Source organism: Sebastes umbrosus, chromosome 11, assembly GCF_015220745.1.
Source record: "Sebastes umbrosus isolate fSebUmb1 chromosome 11, fSebUmb1.pri, whole genome shotgun sequence".
NCBI classification, from domain to species: Eukaryota; Metazoa; Chordata; class Actinopteri; order Perciformes; family Sebastidae; genus Sebastes; species Sebastes umbrosus.
The window spans coordinates 32,990,554-33,015,819 of record NC_051279.1 but is presented as its reverse complement, the minus strand read 5'-3'; the positions used below and the strand labels follow the sequence as shown (position 1 = coordinate 33,015,819).

At 42.3% G+C, this 25,266-nt stretch overlaps 1 protein-coding gene across 6 annotated transcripts in view; it reads left to right on the top strand.

The window, feature by feature from the left end:
• trak1a (trafficking protein, kinesin binding 1a) overlaps nucleotides 1–24,921 on the top strand; it is a 51,678-nt gene extending 26,757 nt beyond the window's left edge. For all 6 annotated transcript variants that reach the window (XM_037785247.1, XM_037785243.1, XM_037785244.1 and 3 more), the window contains 14 exons: nucleotides 3,967–4,043; nucleotides 5,641–5,757; nucleotides 5,916–6,016; nucleotides 6,689–6,797; nucleotides 7,724–7,802; nucleotides 7,916–8,046; nucleotides 8,234–8,308; nucleotides 9,407–9,544; nucleotides 9,633–9,709; nucleotides 9,830–10,069; nucleotides 10,422–10,738; nucleotides 15,021–15,488; nucleotides 18,091–18,193; nucleotides 20,141–24,921. In XM_037785247.1, the coding sequence (XP_037641175.1) occupies nucleotides 3,993–4,043; nucleotides 5,641–5,757; nucleotides 5,916–6,016; nucleotides 6,689–6,797; nucleotides 7,724–7,802; nucleotides 7,916–8,046; nucleotides 8,234–8,308; nucleotides 9,407–9,544; nucleotides 9,633–9,709; nucleotides 9,830–10,069; nucleotides 10,422–10,738; nucleotides 15,021–15,488; nucleotides 18,091–18,193; nucleotides 20,141–21,227 (3,093 nt within the window). In that variant the 5' untranslated portion in view covers nucleotides 3,967–3,992 and the 3' untranslated portion in view covers nucleotides 21,228–24,921. The remainder of the gene's footprint in view (nucleotides 1–3,966; nucleotides 4,044–5,640; nucleotides 5,758–5,915; nucleotides 6,017–6,688; nucleotides 6,798–7,723; nucleotides 7,803–7,915; nucleotides 8,047–8,233; nucleotides 8,309–9,406; nucleotides 9,545–9,632; nucleotides 9,710–9,829; nucleotides 10,070–10,421; nucleotides 10,739–15,020; nucleotides 15,489–18,090; nucleotides 18,194–20,140) is intronic.
• Nucleotides 24,922–25,266: the final 345 nt, after the last annotated feature.

Here is a 25,266-nt window from a genome sequence, read left to right as displayed (position 1 = left end):
TCCATCAGACAGACAACCAGGAGTCTGCTATCAGGTCCTGATTGAGTCACCAAACTTATCTTTTAAGGTAGAACCCATATAGTTACCTGCTGTGATCTTGATAGGTGCTTGTGAATAAGACTGGACATTTGACTTGTCCTCTCCTTTATCATCCTCCTGGCACAAGAAGGAAAGAGAGAGAGAGAGGGGGAGTGAGTGCGTCAGTCTAAAGTTACCTGCTCTCCGTATATAAATCACCAAGACAACAACCAGATCACATTCCAATATTAAGTTACACCTCCTTTTACATAATCCACGTTATGGCTGCCCTCTCTAACCTCTGCCTTCACCTTTTCTTTTACCAAAGTGGCCGAGGATCACAGCCATGTTCCCCTCAAGAGTGTTTCAACTCCTCCTCCGCCCGCATACCATCTTTACACAGCAACAAGTAGAAGTGAAATCAACTGTCCACTGTCATTATCAAGGCTCTCTATTGACCTACAAGCTGCCATTAGTTATTTTCAGTTGTATCCCCTTATTGATCTGACTCGGGCGGAGTGTTTCTATGGAAATGAATCAGCACGTTGTTCTATAGAAAGCGCACAGACATTATGACAGGTAAACAGGCTGCACCCTTTGCTATCAATTCTAACAGCTCATTATAGGCCAGATAGCAAACCGATACAGGAGAGATTTTGTGTGTGTGTGTGTGTGTGCACGTGCACGTTGGTATGCATTGTCACCATGCCGGTTTGTTCCCTCAGTAACACTCTGTGCCTTAACAACTCCCCCAGGAGAGAAGGGCATGTGTGAGGATGTAGTTTTTTTGCATGATCATGTCTGTGTGTCTTTACTGTGTGTCTGCATCATGATCTGCATCATGACCAAATACACAACTCAGAAGTTTTGGTGCCATTTAGCAAATGTCGGCATGCTAACATGCTAAACTAAGATGGTGACCATGGTGAACATTATACTTCTTCAGCATACTACGAAAAAGCAGCATGCCGACGTGAGCATTTAGCTAGAATCTGTTTAGCACATCATCAAGTATTTACAATCCGAGTTGTTTGACGTGTGATGGGTTTATAGAGTGAAACAGTTCCTTCTGGAGGCAATGAAATGAATGAAAATGAACGCGTTGAGGTACCCTTATTTAATCAAACAAAATGCCTCTGTGAAGCTGCTCCGTGTCCTGCATGCTCATCCGACCTTGTCCGGCTGGATCAGGGCAACTTATTTAATAATGGATGATAATGACGGGAAATATCCTTAACTAAAGCCTAGCCAGCTGAGGCCTTGTGTCCAGCAGCCATACAGTACAGCATACTGCCTGTGATGTATGAGGATAGGAAAATATGTTGTTTGCATAGCTCAACTCTGTTTTGCATCCTGGGCGACCAGAATGCCTCTCTATTAGAGCTCTACTGTGTACCAGTGTCCTTCTAAACTGGAGTAAAACATTATTTCCGTGGAAACTGAGATAGTTAAATTGCTGTATAATATTAACATGCTGTGCCTCCTGATAATGTATGACACATCACACGATGTTGGACATTACACCTCCAGACAGTGTAGCATCACACTCCTCCTCTCTCCAACTGACAGTGTTAAAAGTGACTAACAAGACTGTTCAGAAATAAACATCCTCATACTCTGATAAATCACCACCCAGTAACCCAACCTCAGAACAACTCAAACCAACACCTTTTCTAATGAACCAATAAAGCCAATTAACCACCGACAGTTGCATGTGATGGATCCTGTCGACGTTTTAATTCTGACCTTTGAGGTGATTAATTCTTCCAGTCTGGTGATTAATGTATAGTCAGAGCTCTGTATGAGGGTGGAAGGAGTTGTTAAGGAACGTGTGCTCATGTAGCTGAAATAGCAGTCCTGAGTGTGGTTCCTCCTAACTGTGTCTGCACTCAGTAACTTATCTTCTCTGAATCAGTGGGCTGTAAGGTGTATATATGAGTGGAGTATGTGGGTGTGTACTTCTTAGGAATATAATGAGGTTCATGAAGTGAGAACAGGAGAACAGATAGCAGGGAGAACGACGAGGCAGTGTTGATCTGTCAATCATTTTAACTTCAGTATGAAATCCAACACGTAGCAGTGTTGTGCGTTAGAAACACTGAGAGTCTTATATAATCTGAAATCAGTAACCTGAAATAAATACTGTTGACTAAAACGAATGCTCTCCTCCCTCCTTTATATCAATGAGGGGAGAGTAAATACCGGAAACACTTCTTTATAACGTAATACTATTTAACATCACCATTAAGAACTCAACATCTGTAAAACAGTTTGAAGAAATAACGAACATTATGAACTTAAAGGAACAGTGTGGGACATTTCAGGGGATCTATTAGCAGAAATGGAATATAATATTCATAACTATGTTTTCATTAGTGTGTAACCACCTGAAACTAAGAATTGTTGTGTTTTTGTTACCTTAGAATGAACCCTTCATAATAGGGATGCTCATTTTGAAAAATGTTCTTAACCGATAACCGACCCTCGTTAACCGATTATTAACCGTTAACCGACAACATTTGTGCCTCTCATGCAGCGGCGTACCAGCTGCAGGAGCACAACAGATATTGGTTGACGGGAGTCTCCAGTTCACCGTCCGGGAGCGTTAACTTAGCAGCTACGATGCTGCGTGTAGTGTCGCGGACATGCAGCCACTTTCCCAGTAAAAGTCTCCACCACACATTTAGTTTAGTTTAGCAGGTTGTCAGCTGTGTGTCTGCCCGGCGGAACTTTAGCGAGTGGCCAACAGTGTGTATTTGTGCTACGTTAGCAGCTCTAGCATTGCTGGAGGCTTCGTGCTCGTCGCCGCACACTTAGTCTGCGTAACTTTAGTGAGTTTCCAACAGACCGTGTGTGTGTGTTGGTGGTGAGTGTGAGGTTGTTGGTGGCGTTCTAGCTGTGAACGTAGGTGTAGCAGTGTGTCTACAGTTTATTTGTCGGTGAATAAATGCTACGAAACTACAACTCCTCCGCTCCGCTCAAGTGAGCCAGAGACCGGAGCCAACTTCCTGTATTCTTCACAGCGTCCTCCATGTTTCTACAGTAGCCCAGAACGGTAAACTCTGGCTCTAGAGAGAACCTCTCGGGTTTTTACGTTACCTGAAGGCCACTATAGTTCTCTGAGACAGTTGTGAAACTGTGGTAACGTGAGCCACAAAGTGCATAACTGTGGTCCCGCCAACCTCCGTTGCTCCTAAAGTAGTGTTATTATGGTAAGGATGACCTCTGAGCGAGGCTCTAAAGGCGTTACCACGGTTTTGCAATCAGCGGCTCACGTTACCGCAGTCTTGGAAAGAGAGGAGTGAGCGGAGGAGTACTCAGTTGCAATCTGCAACCACACCACTAGATACCACCAAATCCTACACACTGTCCCTTTAATGAAGATCACATTTATTGTAGGGCTGCTATATTAGACTGCCTTAGTTTTAAGTAGGAGTACTAAAAACTGGCAAACTGGGGTGTACGGTGATCTACTTTTTATGCAGATTAAGAGTTTAATTATCTAAAACAGATCCAGCATTTTAAAGAAAAGGCATCAAGTCCCACATCAGTTGTGAATCCTACATTATATGCCACTGCTGCAGGATATTATATCCTGTTGATGAGAATAGAAAGTCGATTTTTAATTCATGCTTTTTAAAACCTAGTGCAACTGAGATATCGCCAGAGTTGTTATCTTTTTGTTTTTGCAACATCTTTTCAGTCACCTACAGTCAAAAACTCACTACCTTTTGGAGTGCAGAACATTGACTGTGTTTCAACAAGGGGAGTTTTATCATACTGTAAAGGAGAGCTGAAGTTGCTGTTGTGCAACCGTGATACCTGGGATGATTGTTATATAGTCACAGACTTAACACATTTGTGTTTTTTATTGAGTGAATGGACTGTTCAGTAAACTCCTCTCTGGATTTTTATATTGAGACGTGCTCTCTCGTTGTGTCTGTGCAGTACTGTGTGCCGACAGAGTGGGCCAGATGACGAAGACCTACAGTGACATCGATGCTGTCACTCGACTGTTGGAAGAGGTAAGATCAGTCAAAGTAGAAAAAACACAAAGGACCACAGTATATGCAGACTTTTAGACACTTTGGTCAAATGTTATTACTGTATGTGGTCTGATAGTCTGAACACAGGTCGCTTTATGAGGTTCGTGGCAAAGGAGGTTTGACGGAGCCACATCATAAAACCAGCTGATATTCAAATCTAAGTGATCCACATCAGCTGCTGGTGAGGAGCTCAGCCGGCTTCCTCGGCATAAATAAAAGCTGAGAAAATAGAACGGTGTCATTGTTAAATGAACCGTGAAATTCAAAAGCCAGCCGACCGTCCAACTATTGACTAAACATGGTATTCAAAGATGTCATACCGTCAACAAACAGACCGGAAAACTGTGAGAGATCATTGTGCTGACCTCCATTGCTGAGAAAAGTTCACTTCCTTTGGTTGACAATGCTTTAATATTCACTATTCAGAGTTTAGTTACACTACTAAGCTGAACCTCCTGATCTAAACAGGTGTGGCGGTCGCTTTTGTGTTGCTCAGTAGCACTTTAAGGCCAGTAATATTGTTACTGATTGCACCCAGACATACTGAAAAACAGGAGTTATAATAAGCTTTTAATTATACAGTTGTTAGTGGGAGCGTCCTGGTCCTCTGTTGTGGGCAATAAGAAGTTGAGGTATTAAGTGTCCTTGTTGAGTAATGTGTGGACATTATGTTGTGTTTCTGTCACCTTCTGTCCTTAATCTTCATTCCACCTTGTTGAAATATTATTATATAAGTTATAAACTTGCTTCTGCTGCATCTCCTTCATATTCAATATTCTTAGAGGACAAATTTACACTGTTCTTGTCATTTTAAAGGAATAATTAGACATTTTGAGAAGCACACTTATTAGCTTTCTTGCAGTGAAAGAATACAATTGTAATTATCTGTATTTAAGCTTTTCTTTATCATTTTTAAAGATAATTATTCAGTTTTTTTTCGAGGTTTATGACTCTATTCTAACAATTAATATATGTTAGAACAAAAGGATTTCATGGAATTATAAAAAAAAAAATATTTCTTGTAAAATTATAGATTTTTTTTGCAAAACTTTTATGGGTTAATGTAAATTTGGGCTTTTTCAACCTAAAATGACGTGTTTCCTTTGTGTGTTTTATGTAAATGCTCTTAGATTTACGGTACTTTTTGTGATAACAATAGTAATTATCTGTACTTAAGCTTTTCTTTATCATTTTTTAAAAATAATTCTCTGTTCTAACAATAAATATGAATTAAAAGTAAAATATTTCTTGTAAAATTACAGTAATAGAGGCTAATTATGGTAAAGATAATTACTGTTCTTTATCTAACAGTACTTTTCCGTTTTTCAACAGACATTTTCCGGAAAAGTTTTCATTTCTTTACGCTTTTTTGTTTTTTACAGTTTAGATGATATCGCATGGAGCTAGCAGCCAGTTAGCTTAGCATAAAGACTGGAGGGGGGGGGGGGTCTCGATCTACTCGTCTAACTCACGACAAGAAAGCAAATAAGCGTATTTGTATTATTTGTTTCATGTCTGTAATGTGTTCAACTGTTTTACTGTGAGAACACTAAACTCAACTTTGAACCTGGTGCAGAAAGAGCGGGATTTGGAGTTAGCAGCTCGCATCGGACAGTCGCTGCTGAAGAAGAACAAAGCTCTCAGTGAGAGGAACGAACTGCTGGAGGAGCAAGTAGAGCACATACGAGAGGAGGTACACATCCGTCACTTGATCATGTCTAAGAACATGCTAAATCATTGTTTGGTCTCCATGAGTTTGGAGCAGTGCAACATCAGAGAGTAGAAGCCATCTCGTCTTTTACTTGAACTGTCCTCTGTCTACATGTCTCCTTTGTATTTCCCCACATACAGGTGTCTCAGTTACGTCACGACTTGTCCATGAAAGATGAGCTGTTACAGTTCTATACCAGCGCTGCAGAGGAGAGTGAGGGGGAGTCTAGCACCTCCACACCGTAAGTCTCCTTTCATTCACCTCTCCTCTCCTTCTTGGTAAAACACTATTAGATCATATTATATCATAGTATGCACTACAGTTATGTATTAGGATTAGAGTCTAATGCGAACAAACACACATCATTAAAAACACTCCCCTCTTAAGCTTTGATAAGCTGCATGAAGCATGAGAGTACCAGTAGTTTCAGACAGATGATCATAAAATCGATTGAGTTTTTTGTTAGAAACTAGATTTTTAATTTCCCCTGTAATGAATCTCTTCAGAATGATGTATTAAATGTATTAAAGGCAGGGTTGACGATGTTCTCCAGTCTACACTATGTGTTAAATTGGTTGAAATGGTCTTTACACCCTGACAGCGATCCATTACTGATGAGCTGTTGGCTTGGAAGGAGCCCCGAGGGGAGTGGGGGTTTAGACGGAGCTCCTGAGGCGAAGCTACTTCCAAATTATGCTAGCTTTCCAACATCGTCCACCCTATCTTTAAGTACTTTGAGTTTTTTGTGTGGAAAAATAGCAGTGTAAAATGGGACAGAGACCGTCACCACTACTGGATAGAAACAGGCATTTCACACAGTTTTATAGCTTAGTGGATGATTGATTGACCTGCTGATTCATATGTTTCTCTCTCATGTGTGTGTGTGTGTGTGTGTGTGTGTGTGTGTTTACAGTGTGCGTCCCAGTGAAAACAACGTGTCAACTCCTATTTTCTTCCCCCTGGACTCCCTGCAGAAGAAACTCAAAGATCTGGAGGAAGAGAACAAATCCTTGCGATGTGAGGTACATTCACACAGAAGCTCCTGCAAACACGCACACTATATTTGATTATGAATGGTTCATACACTTTCTGCTTTGTTTTCACACTAAATCTTTATTATTGCATTACTTACTTACGCAATTACATGTAAATACTGTTTCTAAAAATGCTAAAAGCCTGTGTTTATAGAGCGCTACAGGAGTCCTAAAACTCAGAAAGGAGTCAGCATGTTAGCTCTTCTGGTTCAGATGTCAGTGGGTTTATTGAATGGGTTTTTATTTAGATGTTTGAGATAAGGTCTGTGGTTAACACAAGCTGGAGAAATTTTAACGTTTTGTTCTACGATAAAAAATACATCAATAAATTCCTCGCTCGTGAATTCTGAATCCTCTACCCGTCTTCAAAAAGGTGGTTGCTAACAAGTGGCTAAATGAAACGACTAAACGTCATCACGCCGACTCGTCCTCCTTTACAGTCTCGTTGTGTATTCACGTGCTCATGCGACCGTTGACCGTTGACCGATTTAGTTTGTTAATAGCCTAACGTTAGCTTTGTACTTCTGCAGATTGCATTAATATTTCATAAAATCATAAAACTTAAGAAAATCATTAAAGTGGTGTTCATTTGTGGAGATTATTTTACGGAACAAAAATGTTAAGTATCATAAACCTGTGTTTGCCACAGAGCTGATTTGGGAACAATCCCATTGGGTTATTGTGGAGGGAACCAGGACGATGCTAACTTCCTGGTTGACCTACAAAAATAGGTCATCCCTGCAACACTCCATAGTGAGCGATAGAATAATGATCATCTGGCAGCAATGATGTTTGATTCATTAGAATGTCTTCACATTGACCTTCTGGATGTCTGCTAGGAGAAGTTCTTCATTGAGGTGATTAATAATGTCTACAGTGTCGATTAGTAATGTCTGTTTTTCTTTTTGTTTCAGGCCAGTCATTTGGAGACAGAAACTATTTCCTACGAGGAGAAAGAGCTGCAACTTGTCAACGACTGTGTCAAAGAGCTACGTGAGTGTTGGACTGACTGAAGTCACGTTATAGTTGACTACTCTCTGACTCTCTGAAGGCAGCGAGGCGGCAGAGAGACAGTTTGTTTGATGAACACCTGTCGATGTTTCCAGGTGATGCCAACGTGCAGATTTCCTCTCTGGCTGAAGACCTGGCCAGGAAGACTGAAGACGCCTCCAGACAGCAGGAGGAGATCACTCACCTCCTCTCCCAGATAGTAGACCTCCAGAAGAAGGCCAAGATGGTATAAACCCCCCCGACATCTCTCATATCAATAATGTTAAATATCAGCTGTTAGTATGTGAAGAATATGTCACATTGGTTTATTCATATTTTGTCTTATTAATGCCGGTGTGCAATGCAATGAAGCAGAGACTGAATACATTGGCTACAGTGTTTTTCATGTCCTATTTTGTCTGTGGTGTTTGCAGTATGCCGTGGAGAACGAGGAGCTGACTCAGCACTTAGGTGCAGCCAAAGACGCCCAGCGACAACTCACTGCTGAAGTAAGGCAACTCACAACCCGCTGACTACCTCATTATGACTATAACCCGATAGTCCTGCTACTTATAGCACTACATGTGGTATTTTTATATTGTATATTTGATATTATTCATATAACAACTGTTACTGTTGTGTGGTTCGATGTGTAAACTAGAAAGTCTTCAAGACAAAGCTGGTCAACCAACACATCATGTATATCACTTCAATGTCAGTTCCAATTGATTTCTTCACCCTGAAAACATTTGGATTTAAAAGTCATTAGATACATATACATAGTTAAGGATAAAACCAATAATGGTTCAATATCAGACATTCCACTAATTAGTTATTCCCAAACTCAAAGCCTGAGAACCAAACGCCATGAGAATCGATTGATTTATTGATTTATTTATTATATATTCCACTAACAGAAAGACAAACAAGTGAAAAATAACCTCCACAGCGCCTGTAGAGGGGGAATGGTACACAAAATTCATGGTTTGGTACATCTTGGGTAAAATGGGGAAAACAAAGAAAATGCTTTTTTTTTTTTGAAAATCTTAAATTTCATGAATTGTGAATTTTTTTTACTTTCAACAGTTGCTCCTGTTTTATATCTGTGGCCTGAACGCTGTGGGGAGAAGGATTCGCCATTCAGTCTGTTTTAGTTTCTCTCTGCTAATCGACCCAACATCAGTTTAACAGCGTCAGCATGCAGTTTGACCCAAATGGTTGTCCATTGAGCTCGATTAACCCGGCGAACTATCGTTACAGCTGATACAGAACAACCGGCATGCTGCCTAAACTTCCGGGTAAAATTCAGGCTCCAGAATTTCTGTTCGGCGTGTGCGAGCAGTAGACGTAAACAGCTGTTTGGGTCCCAGGGCGCAGCGGAAAGATGTCACTGACCAAACCGAACGTCCCGTACCGAACGGTTCAATACAACTACACCCCTAACCACCTGTATAAAAACCATATTACAAAGTGCTTTTAATGAATCCATAACGAGAACAGAACTACACATGCATGTTGTAGTACAGTTGGTTTGCATAGCAGTTTTGTTTTTTTTCTAAATTTCTTCGTACCTCGTCTCTCTCGATCTTTCTTTTCCCTTCCTGAAGTTGCGAGAGTTACAGGATAAGTATGCAGAGTGCATGGAGATGCTTCATGAGGCTCAGGAGGAGCTGAAGAACCTGAGAAATAAAACTCTACCACTCAGCACACCGAGGCGTTTCCATTCTCTGGGTCTGTTCCCAATGGTGAGCTTCTATTCACCAACATGTCCGTCTAGTATCACAGCATCTCCGTGGTCTCACTCATTTGACCTGATTTTGCCTTCGTCTCCAGGACTCTCTGGCAGCAGAAATAGAGGGCACCATGAGGAAGGAACTTCAGATGGATGATCCAGATGTAGAAGAGCAGAGGTGGCTCACATTAAAATGAAAACATAGATATACAGTTGTTGGTGGCTAATCTCACAGTGAAATGTTCAGGGTTGATGTATTACAAGTCTCAATTCAATATCTGTGATCATGTTTCTCCAGACTGCACCCAAAGCGAGTGTTCCAGACGGTGAAAAACCTGAATCTGATGCGTCAGCAGCGTTCATCGCTAGCCCCCTCCCCCCTCAACATCCCAGGCTCCAATCGGACGTCGTCCCTCACCTCAGGGCTCTCCAGCAGGGTGGGCACGCCGCGCTCCAACTCCATTTATGGTAGCGAGACGGGGAGTGGGATCATCCTGGACAACAGGACTAGCAGCATCCTGGAGGGTCCAGACGACGGGTACGGACACATCGAGTCTACAAAGCACATTTTAGATCGTTAGACTTTAGTGGATCTGATGTTCAGTTCTTTCTTTGCTAGTTTACTTCCTGTTTGTTCCTCGTTGTGTCCAGTAACTAAGGGGATGCCATTACTTTGTATTTCTGTGTTTATTGGTGACCGTGGTGTTTGTTAGTGTTTCTATGGTTTATGTTAGGGTTTCTGTTTGGTGCCTACTAACTCTAGCTTAAGTCTGAGGTTATCTAACACAACAGGCATCAACTGAGCTTTACAAAATAACAAAACAGAGACATACTGCTTTTAACAATCTTCACTGTAACCCAACAATGTCAACTACGTCCCACCTCCCCAGGTCAGAGGATTCCAACAAGCGTCCCCCTGGAACCCCGGGGACCCCTGGCAGCAGGGACCTGGAAGCAGCCCTGCGACGTCTGTCCCTCCGCCGCGACAACTACCTCTCAGAAAAACGCTTCTTTGAGGACGAGAGGGAGAGAAAGCTGGCTTACCTGGCCAAAGAGGACGAAAAGGGAAGTGGAGGCCCCGGGACGCCGACAGAGAGCCTGCTGTCGCTGTGCTCGCATCCCTCCTTCGGAAGCGTCTGGTCGGGGTACTCCTTCACGGCCAGATCCTACCTGCCGGATAAGCTGCAGATTGTAAAGCCGCTAGAAGGTGATTATTCCTCTCAGAGACACAAGTCCTCTAGTCCTCCACATCATGACACACAGAGTCAACATCAGAATGCCTCACACAACGATAATGAACGTTTTCAACAGAATCAAAACCAGAGCCCGGCACAAAATTCAAATAGATGTGTACAGACGAGTCAGACCCAATCACAGAGCCAAAGCCAAGCGCTTCAGAACCAGCAGCAGAATCAGTATCTGGTTCTTCATCACCGCAGTCGGTCCCAAATCTTTGTGAGTACCTCACAGGATCCAAAGACCCTGCAGAGGAGCTCCAGCTTGTCGAAGCTAAGCGGCCGGTCGAGCTCACGGCCTCACCTCCGAGCTCCGCTGGCTTTAGTCGCGGGTCTGCTGGAGGTGGTGGAGCAACAGGAAGGCAGTTTAAACCTCCAGCACTCCTTTTACTTCAGACACACACAGCCACGCTGCTGGTTTGAGATATAGAATCCTAGACTGGTTTGAAGCATAGAGTTTGCCAAAAGACCTTTAACACCGCTTAAAGGGACTGTTTGTAAGAATCAGAAATGCTTGTTAACAGCGACACCTGTGGCCGTTAAGTCAAGGGAAGTCAGTGTTGGGCTCGCTCTTGTGTCGCTCTACATAGACATGAACGAGCATCGCTCAAAACAGTGAGGAGACACACGTCAGCTAAAACCACAATATCACTCTATATTTCAGCTGCTTGGCAGTAATGTTAGCTGACCAGACGAAGGTCTCTCCATGAATCATGTCTCCCTGGAGACCAAAGCTACGGTCTCCCCCGCGTCCTCCGACCGCGGCCAACACTGTTTAACAGACGGGCTTCACTAGATACAACCAAGAGGTTTTGGTGCTTCACTGTAGTTTGTGTTGGAGTCTGAGTCTGAACAGCGTAGCCACACGCGAGCACGCATGGGACACCGACCCGCAATGATTTACATGTGTAAGAAGTTACAAACAGTCCCTTTAACTTTTAACAGATAGATATGTGCTGTCTATCTTTTTCAAAGTGGTTGTTTTTCTTACATTTGAGAAATTCAACAGGTATGTAAATGTATACCATACCATAAACTTTATGACATCGTGGCATTTTATGCTATATATATCCCTTTATGGCATAAAGGGATATATATAGCATAAAATGCCACGATGTCATCACAATTTATGTTCCCAGTTTTACATTTATCCCAAACACGTCACAAAAGGTGAGCACTTTACACTGCTTTGATGTGCTGAGTGAGTCAGTCTGATACTTTAAATGGCACTTCATGTATATTTCAACTCAAAGCATTTTCTTATGCTTTTTTTTTTTTAATAGAGGATCTTTATTATCATATGGTTATTTATTCCCATACTGTGTTGGTTGTGGAGTTTGTGGAGTTGAATTGTTGATATATTTGCTGTCACATATTTACCCACACAATGATGCAGCAATTATTATTATTATTATTATTATTAACCTTTATTTAACCAGGTTAGTCCCATTGAGATTAAGAACCTCTTTTCCAAGGGAGACCTGGCCCAGACAGTCAGCAGCAAGAACACAGAGTTGCAGACAGAGACACAGACAGAGACAAAATACAGTTCACAAACACTAAAAGCACTAACATTTGCATTAAAAGAGAACTATCTAAAGACAAATGGGGGGACAAAAAGGAACTTTTCTGGGAGTCAGCTGTACAACAAGGGGGCTAAAAACATTGACACGCCATAGAGTCTGCTTCTAAAGCCTTCATTTTAGATTTAATAATGTTTAATGATACTAGCTCCTTGATTTCCAAGTCGTTTTGGAGCAAATTAACAGGCTGAGGGTGCAAAAGCCCTTTCCCCAATTTCTGTTCGAGCTTTTTGGGACAGGGAGCACAAATAAGTCCTGTGAACACAGTGAATACTGTTCACAATTTTTCTGCGTAATAAAAACCCTTCAGTAGAAACGGAGCGACTGAGTAGTTAAGATACAAGTTTCTCCCCGCATCCTAACATTGCTGGGTTGTCCAAAAAAGCAGCAACAGCCTTAAACCTGGAGATATTTTGTTTATGTATTATGTGCAATTTGTAGCCTTTAAAGCATTCATCACTTTAAAAATGTAGTCCACTAAAGGACACAAGTTGTGAAAACTGCTTTCACAGAGGTATTTCCTGTTGTGTGGCACCACCTAGTGTTTAAACTCAGTTACTCCACTTGGTGCATGGTGGGAGTGAAAGACAAAAACAATATGTGGAAGTGTTTGATTCCAAGTCTAATGATGGTTGGTTAAGATGTATAAATAATCTACTGTCTCAGATTTTTATTTTATTTATTATTTCTTGGTAACCTCAGATTATTTGCATGACAGTGTTCTGTCTTCATAATTATATCATACGTAATAATTCTGGCTGATGTACCACTTAAAAAAGTCAATAGTCCAGAAGTGAACTAAAGAATAAAGTAATATTCTGTGTTTTGGCAGTATTCTTACTGTGTGAGCCTTTAACATAGAGATGGATGTACCGTCCATCACTTCCACTCCTCTATTCCTTCACCCTTTTCCTTTTCTTCACTTTGGTTTTTGTCTCGTCTTTTACACTTCACTTCTTTTTCTGTTCAACTTGTCTGTTTTTCCTTTGTTGATGATTTCTTAAATAAAATCTTACTAATTTTCTCACCCTCCCTTTCCTCTCATTCTTTTAGTGTTAGCCTTATGAGTTTGTGTACTTACATCCCTCAAAGGACCTTCATGTGAAAACAACCAGTCATTGGACTTGAAATGAGACCAATTCACGAGTGTTTTAATAAATACAAAGACAGTCACTGCAGTATGAGTGACAGCCTGTATGTACTGCATGAACAGTATACAAGTATATTAGGGATGGCACGAGAACCCATATTTCGGTACCAAAATCGATGCCAAAATTCTAAAAACGTGACGGTACCGTACGATGCCTGCAGGGTCCGGAATTAACCCCCGCCAAGCGCCAAATACGGCTGCTTCTGTCCTCTGCTCACACAACAGCGCCATGCAGCAGCGAGATCCAGAGATGCAGAGATCCTCTATATTCGAGAAGATGATTCACTCGTGGGGGAAAAAACTGAACTGAACAAACTGAATTTCTATCTTTTGTTGCTTATTGCTAAATCTCTGAAAAGTGGTGTTTTTTTTTTTTATTGAACTCTGGACTCTGTATTTCCGGTGAATGTTATTGGGACTTGCATTAACTCCCCAGATCCACTTAGTTTGAACCAATCCAACAGCATCCAATCAGGTTTCAGGAGAAAACCATGAAGAACTAACGTTCTGTTACTGAGCACCAGTTGGATCCAGTTACTCTGCTGTTAAAATCACGTTACATCTAGCTTGTTTAGGACTCCACATCTGAGTTGGGACTTGAGTTACAGACTTGAGACTTACTTGTGATTTGTAAAACAATGACTTGGTTCCGCCTCTGGTAGCCTATAGCCAGTGAAATGTCACCATGTCAGTGAATTTAAACTACTGCTTGTAATCTGAGGATAGATATAGACACATGTACACATTACATGGGATTTATTAGTTTTTTACCGTGGTATCGAATTTGGTATCGAGAATCGTGGAAATTCACTGGTATTGGTATCGACTAGTAGATTTCTGGTACCGTGACATCCCTAGAGTATATGCCTTTGCCTGTCCGTCCCTCTGGTGTGTGTTTGCATGTGTCTCTGCTATCTGCTTGCACTTGTAGTTGTCTGTGTTTATATACAGTATAATGTCTGCCAGTAAACAGCTGAAGTATATGTTGACCTATTTTTTACACATTTAAATATAGAAATGACATTTACTGAGCAGATATGTCAATACGTCTACCTACAATATGGTAGATACATATATGATGCTGTAATAAAATGTCAAGCTAATAGCAGTTAGCGGAGACATCATCCTGTGAAGCTGATGTGATTTGGGATGGATAGTAGTATTAAGTTCAGTGAAGCCGGCCTGTGTCTGAGGATAGCAGTGTGTGAAAGCCCCCTTGAGCAAGGCATTTAACCCCCTAACAACCACTTATAGTTGCTTAGTAACCAGAAGTTGAACATTGCAGAAGGCAGCCACGTAATTGGTGGACCAATACCAACATACGAACATACCAATCTTTTAGATAGAATCTAACCTAAGATAACAGTGTAGAAGTTGTAGACGAGTGGTATGAACAATATTTCAGGGTTGAAAAATGGTGCACCTTTTAGTTCAACATTTGCAGCAGCTTCCATGATTATTATCAACACTGCCACCGTTCTGATGGCAATATATCATTTTTTCCTCCGACCTTTGTTCCAGGCTCTGCTACCCTCCACGCTTGGCAGCAGTTGGCTCAACCCCACATGGGCGCTCTGCTGGACGATCGGCCTGGCGTCGTCACGAAGGGCTTCCGCACGTTAGCACACGAGCAGGAACAGGAAGACGGCTGGCACCTGGACCAACCGGAGGAGGACGAAGTTTCATGTGACTCGTTTGCTGGCCTGTCAGGAGAGAGCTCTCCTCCCGTGGATCTGCCTCGTTCTACCTCTTCTCCTACCGTCTGCTGCATCAAAAATGGAGACGTCGATGACGACAGCCAATCGGACCCATTGCAAGGGGCTAGAGAAGCGACTCAAGTGAAAGACGGACATGTTGCAAACATGCCTCTGTCCTTCTCCTGCCCCTCCCCTGCTTCTTCTCCTCTCCCCTCTTCCTCCGAGATGAACGGGCACGTGAACCTCAAGGAGCTCCAGGCCTTACAGGCCGCCGCAGTGGACCGTATGCCTGGTGAGGGAGCACTTAGCTGAGGTCACTGCATCCAGCCACCCTTGTAACCCTGGAGCATGGGGGTAAAGGGGAGGGGGGTGAAGAGGAAGGGTGGGAGGGTGAGGGTGATGGGGGGAAAGCATTCACTGGACATCTTACAACCCCCCCAATGTGACATCACTTCCTGCACGATCACGCTCATGTGCACACACCTGCACACCCACCCATCCCACCGGCAGTCCTTCTGTGTGCAGCCATCGAACCCATCAACACGGAGTACATGGTTTTTTGTTCGTTAATTTACATCTTCATAGTCTTCCTTCTCTTTCACTGCCACACTTTGCCTTATTTCAACCAATCACACTTATTTTTCCATCTTCCACCATACCTATCCTCTTCACCAGGTCTATCACTTTAGGTTGTGTTTTATGATTCTAATAATCTCAATCTCTCTCTGCAGCACAGACGTTTTTCACATTTTGGTGTAAATCATAGAAAGTTGATTCAGAAAATATTTTGTCACTCATAGTATTTATTTAATTTCTTCTAGTAGTCAACACTAAAACACCAGTGTACCAACACAAACACATGCATGCAGAAATATCACGACTTGGGTCACGTATGTACATGTGTATCAGGTGTTATTAGTGCAGCTGTCCGAGTCACATGAACACATGACACCCACGGCTGGTTAATATTGGAGTTGACTGGTAGCTTTGGTGTACGGTCACCTTCGTATTCACATGTTATGATTTATTTATGGATTGCAGACAAAGAAAATTCCAAAGGGATAACATGTTAAAGTGAGAACATTTATTTCCTACATGGACCCAAGATGTTAGGATAAAATACAAAACAGAAATATAGCTACAATTAAGTGATAAAATCCTGAAATCCAAAATAGCATCACCACAAATTAAATAAGAAACACCCACATCAAAATATCTAAGTTCGAAAAGGTAAGTAAAAATGTCACAGAAAATTTCATAAAAAATCTTTGACCCTATTCCTTAAATAAATCCTGACTTGTTCTATAAGCTCCTCCCGTTTTTAGCAGCTGGAGATGTAACAGACATCATCCACAACATGACACCAGTGTAACCACTTAATGTGATCGCACACTGGCCCTGGTATTACAGCTATGCTGAGTATGTACCATTGTTATCTGTGAAGTATTGAGACATCTGATGAAGCTTCTGTTGTTCTACCCAGAGCTGTACTGACAGTCCTGCACTTCTCAATTCATCACTACCAACACGAGTTAGAGGGGATGCATTTTATATTACCGAATACGATTATCCCATCACCTGCAGTTTGTTCTAAAAGTTAGTTGTGAAAAGGATGACAACAAAAGTTTGTCCAAAGTTTTAAAAGTCTTGTTCTGCAAAGCAGGAACGTTTGCCAGTACTCTTTATTTATTGGTGCATGGATTACACACATGTTCTTCCAAATTTAAGAATGTCTAAAAAGAAGAAAAAAAATGTTGAACAAACGTTTTGGTCCTGATTTACTACCAGAGCAAAACTCTTTACATTTCAGTGTTTAGCTGCATTCCAACTGCACATGCTATACAGTCAGCCCTAGAAGGGGCCCGTAATTATTCCTCTCTCCATCCTTCCCACAATATTTAGTGGAGAAAATAAGGCAATAGTTACAGTAAATATGTCAGTGTATGTCAAACAGAACAGTACTGACGGTAACCTTCAGTGTCACAGCTCTGCTACTCTATCTAAATGTGGTGGGCTCTTTATTTTGGTGCATCTGTATTTTTTCAGTATTTTCTTGCTTATGAATCATCATTCAGTCTATTCACTCAGTCTAATACACATTATATATGTATACATATATAAATATATATATGTATATATATATATATACATATATATAAATTATATAGGATATCATGCCAGATGAATCTGGGTGTAGCAGCCCATACAATATGTATTATACCTCACTTTCTTCTCCAGTGAACACTGATTACATACATGAACTTTTATCTTTGGCTAAACTCTTAAAGATGAGGTCAACATTTTTAGACAATAGAAATAAGCAATTTTGCCTTCAGTGAGACTAATGATAAACAACATTATAAAAAGTCACATCTATAGTTGACTGAAAGACTGTCTTAAAACTAGTCAGACATCCATATGTACACTGAAACAGTTTTTACTTGCTATGATCATTCCTCCTGTTCTCACTGGCCATTATAAAGATCCCTTCTTTGTGTGCTTTTAATGTAATTGATGCCCTTGTTCCATGAAAAAATACATTCCAGTTTATCTGACATTAATATAAAGCTTCAGCAGTCTGAGTCCGTCAACTCAACTAGATATCTTCCAGAGTTATAGTCTTTTTAGTACGAAATTCACACTTGTAAAGGCCAGTGTGAACAGGAGGAATAATTACAGCAGTCGTAAGCAACAAAATATCATAAAAAATGCTGCTGGAAACTCACTTCACTGTCTTAGAAATTAGGGAGCTAATGTATGCTGGTGCTTCTGCTTCGGGGCTCGTACTATAATCATGGTCTATGTTTTCTTCTTAGTGTTTCTGCATTGTTGCTTGGTACCTTTTGTCTCAGTACTAACGGCCTTCTCCTCTGTTCTCCTCCCTTCTCCTCTAGTTCATTTCCCAGGGAAGTGTATGTCTCAAACCAGCTCTACATACACCTACACCACCTGCAGGATCCTCCACCCTTCTGATCAGCTGACCTCAGTGTCCCCGAGGTAAACACCTTCAATACCAGAGTACTTTTTATTACAGTTGTACTGTATTCAGCTTTAAAATGTCAGCAATATTGTTTAGTCCTTGGTGTGTACAACTGAGTGTAGTGTACTATTATGAACACATGATGGCAGATGGAGCCAGTTTTGCATACAATTTTACCAAATAGCCCATTAAGGAGAGTTAGCTGCTGCTAAATCTATCAGGAAAATGAATAACAAACTACTGTAGTAACAGTTAATGTCTGCATGTCCACTATGAACTGTAACTCAAATAGCTGCTTCTCAGTCAAGGAGCAAATCCCCCCCCCCTCTCGTTCCCCTCCAATAGATGTTGAGACAGGGATACTTTGACCTGGCTGACCTCACACTCTCTGTGTCCCTGCTGTCTGATTGGCCTTGGCAGGTCATGTGATGAGGAAGACGAAGTGGAGTTGTATCATGTGGTTGTGATGGCCGGAGTAGAGCAGACCCATTGAGTGCACCCACTGGGGTGCACATGGGTGAGGCAATGCATGGGAGTGCATTCCTAAAGACTGTGGGTGTGTGTGTGTGTGTGTGTGTGTGTGTAAACCAGAATAATAACATCAGCAGCAGTTTGCCCTAACTCCCCAGATAGTCACGTCACTGTGGGCCTACATGTAGTTTGAATCTAATGTTCGCTGTCGACACGTTCCTGGCTAACTATCCAGTCTCTGACACAATCACTGATCAAATATGTCAGGATGTGAGCATGGATGCTCATCCCTTTAATAACAGTATATGGTGGAAATAATCTAATCAAAGGTCCACTTCCTACCTTTCAGAGATTTTTAACCACATCTAGCATCTTCATTCAGAGAAAGGAACTGGCTCAGGTGTCATCACGTGACTTTAATCTGGTCCTACAAGTTGTCGTATACGTGGGTGGAGATTGTAACCCCTGTCTGAATTTAAAGCTGGCCTCTGGCATCGGATGTCAGGGATTCAGCATCTACAACAAGCCATTCAACTGTTTAAGACCTCTGCTGGTACACCCAAAACACTGGAGCTACTGTGGGGAAAACAGCAAGGACCCTGAACCAGAGACTAGCAGATAACTACTGTCTGAACACCTGACCCAAAACTAGGGCCGTCCTCGATCAAAGAAAGTCTTAGTTGACTGACACCGGACATCGATTAGTTGATCGATAGATCTGTAAAACTGAGTTTCTCCACAAAGAATCACACACTTTAAATCTGGTGTTTACCAGAGACGTGCTCATACGTGTCTTGGAAATAAGTTTGTCAGCATAAAAAAACAACTAATTGACTAAAGAAATCTTAGCCGACTAAGAGCACAATGACCGATTACGCACCGGGGGCGTGACGAATAAATGACACGAAAATGTGAAATACTCGCCTGCGAATGTTATATGTTTGAGGGCTTTTATTGTGAAAGGTAAAAACAGAAGGAGTGGATCTGGTCCGCGCTGCCTTTGTCGAGGTTGAAAGGAGTAATAAAGTTTGCTCTTCTGGTTCGGACTACGGAGCCTCTGTGTTGTTGTTTCATTAATATACTGTAGGAGCAACTCAACTGGTTACGCACAACGTGATAAGTTGATGTTCAGAAAAAAGCTGTTATTTTTAAGATAAGAGATAAGATAAGATATTCCTTTATTAGTCCCACAGTGGGAAATTTGCAATTCGCTGTGTAATAATTGCATTCTCTGTGAAAGTACTCATGACAAAAACAACAGTTTGACAAATATTTTGACATGCCAATTAATCGCACAAGAATTGAATTCCTGCATGTTTTAGGTTGTGTCCATATTAATTTGAATGAGTCTTAGTTGTCACTAATAGCCAAGTATTAAGACCTGCTAACTCATGTCTACTCATTTCTGTCCCATCACCCATACCACTTGTCATGCTCCATGCACTGTTCCTCCTCTCCTTCCTCCCTCTCTCCTCCTGCTCTTCCATCTCCAGCTCAGCTCTATCCTCTTGTCAGAGCAGTGCTTGCATCGGCACCCCCACGACCACCCCCTCTCCTATACCCTTCTCTGCCCCAGCTACACCCTCCTACACCCCCTCCTACACTCCTACCTGCTGCACCCCCTGCTGCACTCCACGCCGCCTCTCCCTCTCCCTCTCACTAGCCGAGTCCTCCACCAACCTTCGGGACTCCACCAAGACCACCAGCACCTCCCTGGGCCTGGTGCGCCTCCTGCTAGAGCACGGGATCTCCGCCTCAGTGTATGACCCCCGCAGCTGGGACCGAGGGCTAGATGTCAGCGGAGCCTCGACTCCCGTGGGAGGAGCGCAAGCGCAGAGGATCACCGACACGCCGGAGGAGACTGAACACAGACGATCGATGAAACGCCCAGACACCCTCCTCCTCCTTCAGCCCTCCACCCCGCCCAACTCCCCTCGCTCCAAATCTGCCTCTTCTACCAACACCCGCACACTTTTTCAGTTCAGCCCTTCAACCGATGACCCGCCGTTTTACGACACCTTCCTCGCCTCGAAGCCAGCTCGTACCATTCTGAGGGAAGTGCTGGGGGAGGTGGAGAGGGAGCGAGGGGGGCAAACGGATGACGACAGCCAAACAGAGAAGCTGAACCTGCGACTTGTGGACAAGCTGAAACGTTTCCGCACCCTCCCCCATCACGCTGGTTCGGCTTCATCTGGGAGTACTCTATTAGCCCCCTTTGGCTCTACTGGACTGGGGAACAGCGCACTGGGTGGGGGGCTTCCAGGTTTGAATGCAGGGCTGAGGAGGAACCGAAGCTATCCTGCCATGGTAGGGGCCAGCATGGCCATGAAAGACCCAGGAGGCCCCCCCAGCACAGAGATAGTCCTACCACATACGATGCAAACCACACATACCAAACACAGCGTGCACACGCAGGAAATGCAAACTAATCACACACTGGCCATACACATACCACAGACACTACATGAACTGGAAACAGTCACACCACAGACGGTGAAACGGAGACACATTAGGCCAAACGACGGACTGTGGCATTCAACAAGCAATGACCAACACAGTGATGATGAAACTGGGACATAATGGGAGATATCCAGTGTACTAGCTCATATTACAACAATAACATTTTACACTATACAACATTATACATGTGCAAAACCAAAAACCCTACACAACTATATAGACATCCTTCAGCTATCCACAGACCAAACAGTACAACTAAACAATACGTCCTCTCTCCTAACCTCCTGACACGGTTACACTGTGTTCTACTCATATACCGTCAGACCAGACTAATGATGATGGAGTACGTTGCCTTCCTCTGTGTCATTGTAATTGTATATTGTATATGCAATATACTGTGTTATATATAGTATAATATTAAAGGCCCAATCTGGTGGAAGCACTGCAGAGATTTCCCACAACCCTTTTTCAGTCTCATTTCCCTTCTTTAACACACGAGTTTTAAATGTACGATACTGGCCTGAATAATATAACATGATGAAGAAATGGGGGCCGTATATTCCGCGACTACATAGTTATGCATTCAGTCAGCAGATGTTTACGGTTACTGGGCTTAAGATGCTGTGTCATGGGTCCTTTTTAACCTTAATGTCGCTAGGCTAGCAAGTTCCATCAAGGCACTGCAACACAAACATCTCGAGAGAGCGTTTCCCCCATTAAAGACCATCATAAACAACAAGTCTGTAAAGTGGTTGACAGTAAACAAGGTCTTTGTAGTCTTTGGCTTGTTAATTAAAGGACCAGTGTGTAGGATTTAGGGGGATCTATTGGCAATATAATATTCAGTTGGTTTCAATCTGCAACCTCACCGCTAGATGCCACTAAACCCTACACACTGCTCCTTCAAATAGTTTATACTATAAACTATATAAACTTTGTCAGAGTGCACAAAGGGACTATTTTGTGCGTCACGTCATCTCAGTTTGAGCTGAGACTAAGAACTGAGAGACTAACGTTTAAGCCAACCAGGAAGACAAATTCTCTCCCATTGTAAAGAGTCCTATTCATAGAAATAGAATAGGAGTAGAACGGACATTGAGCTGTTTTCCATGCTCATTTGACCAGTACAAAAGAAAATGGCAATTGTTGTTAGTTGTTATGGTGACAACAGAACGCACCGTAAAGTCTGTAAAGTGTGGTCGCAGCTCGCCGTGAAGAGAGCGGACGCAGCTCTGGAAATAGATGGCTGGCTAGTTAGCTTGTTAGCTTGTCCCTTAGGCAGAGGGACGGTTGGACCCGGCGCTGCCACTGGCCACCAGCCCACTGGCCACCAGCAGCCCACTGGGCTGGCCCACTGGCCACCAGCAGCCCACTGGTCTGGCCCACTGGCCACCAGCCGACTGGGCTGGCCCACTGGCCACCAGCAGCCCACTGGGCTGGCCCACTGGCCACCAGCAGCCCACTGGGCTGGCCCACTGGCCACCAGCCCACTGTTCAGCTCGTTTTCTGAAACCAGTGTAGCAATAAAGCATGGCGGAATTAGCATGCTAGCTAACCAGCCAGCTGTCCACTAGTTAGCTAGCTAGCTAATTCCAGCATGCTTTAATGCTACACTGGTTTCAGGAAACGAGCTGAACAAAGTTGTCCCTCATCTGGAGATAGCAATGTGCTTTCCTCCGCTGTGACCAGAGTGTGTGGATGAAGCATTAAGTTGTTCTATTGAACTTTTGTATTTCCTCTGGCTCTCTGTGCTTCGTAACATTACTTGTTTTAGTCATTACTGCAAATGCGACTTGCAGTTAGTGGGTTTAGTTTATACGGTCCGTTAGTCCGCTACAACAGACGCAATGGCAACATACATGAAACAGGTCAAAATGGCCACCACTCTGACCATCCTGCTACGTTGATTTGAATGGGAATGTCTGTTCTACTCCTATTCTATTTCTATGGTCGTAGTAAAGATGGCTGTGAATCATGAATGGTGCTAGACTATTACCAGAGCCTTTATTAAGACGTACCATTCTATTATAGACTGTAGTGTATTTTGATTTAAATGTGGCAACACATTGAACAAGGTTCACTTCCCCTCCTTGTTTCATTCAAAGTGCACAACATTGTCATCTTATATTCGGGCCACTATGGTATTTTTAAGTCCTTAACTAACTGCACTGGAGTTAAATGGAAGTTATCTCGTCACATGCAGTGGCATTGGCACTAGAGATTATTTTCTACGAGCGACTCTTTTTTCTTCCTCTCTGTATGTATGTGTCTGTGTTTTCAAAAAGAATCCAGATTGGGACTTTAATGTGAGATCTCGCTGTGACTCACTGTTCTTATGTGCCTGAAAACAGTTAACATACTGTATCTCATTGGGTTTGCATTATTTCATTACTTTATTATTTGAATTCAGTAGAGAGAGTAAATGAGAATAATTGTGCAGATTAATGAACCTGCTGAGGGGCTCACACATGCTCATTTATGTCTATTTTTGGCTCTTTGTTTTCGTCTCCTAATGAGTGTGGGTTCATTTATAATCCAGCGGGACATGTAGCGTATTACAGAATACAGTAATACAGAACCGGTCCAGCGACACAGACACCTTTTAAAACACTGACAAGAGGCAGACCTTTTCCTTTGGATCACATGAATAATAATTGACACCGTATAATTTATTTTGTCAAAATCAAACAAGCGTGTGGATGAAGAAAAAGCAATATTAAGCGTTATAAAACGTTTCTGAATGTAACTGTAGAAGGAATGACTTGAAATATCCAAATGTTGGTTTTAAGAGCAAGAGGTTGATCTTTTATCAGTTTGTTGGTATCACTGACCCAGTTCCAGTGTCCACCCTCGGGAACGCCCCGACATCTTGTACACTTTTACGTAAATCTTAGCAAGCTATATTTGAAATGAGAGCAACACTATCAACCTTTATTAGAAATATGACCCTGCACACACTTTACTGGCCACATTAAGATGGATCCCCAGCACCCTCATGCTGATCATGTTGGTGTCAGTTCAAGTTGGACATTGGGACGGGGCCACCGACCGACTGACTGACTGACTGACTGGCTGACTGTCAGAGAATGAATGGCTGGCTCTGACGCTGGCAGTGATCTGTTGAAATCCTTAATGATTAAGGGGTTAAACTAGCAATGTTATTGAGTGAGAGATTAATAAATATATTTATGAAATACTTGCATTATTAGAAGCACGCATATAACTGATTGTCCATTGTACATGTTTAAGTGAAAGACTTTTTGCAGATTGTATTTATATTTTTAACATCATTTTTTCAAGGGACAGTTTGTGTTCTTACGGTTAAATGACGCTAGCAGCTTCATAGAAACATTTCCATTTAAAACAATTGGTACGGTTAGCTGTCTGCAAGCTTACAGTACATCAATGCTGCCCAAAAACAATCTCCAGTGTTTAACAATGATACTAAGTGCTAAGACTGAAGGGACGAGTAGTTGGTGTGTTTGTGTGTGTGTGCTTGCCTTTCTGTGCGTCAATCATCTGAATGTAAGCAGTAATCCTGCTGTAGGGCCATATATCTGTACAGTTTGTTGATTTATCTTCAGTTTGTGTTAACCTCAGAAGGAAAACTATTATCACACTGTAAATGTATGCAACACATATAGTCATGCTAACTTTGTTTTTAAAAAAGAGATAAACTGTAACAGTAGAAAACAAGAATACAGGGATTTAAGTTGTTTATTTTCAGTAAAAAGGGAAAGAAACTTTTCTGTTCAGGGACTGAAGTGTTCTATTCTACAGAACAGACTACCGTCAATAAAAATGAAAACACAGAGACGGACTTGTTTGCCTCATTCCGCATTTAGAGTAATGCTGCCATTTACTGTGAGTCCAACTTAAAGATGCAGTTGGTAACTGTGTGCAAATATGGTATCAAGTTATTTTTATAAAACGGTCTCTATATCCTGAATAGAGTCATGTTCCTCTGCTTCCTCCTAGCGCTCCTGATGGCATTTGCAAGATTTAAACGTGCCTGAACAAAAACAACCAATCAGCGTTGAGCAGTCTCTACAGCAGCTGTCAATCACTGCTCACTAAATACCATCAAACGGTCAAACTAGGCAGCGCTGATCAAATATGAACCCATATTCTTACTGTAATGCCTATTTCTCTCCTCAGA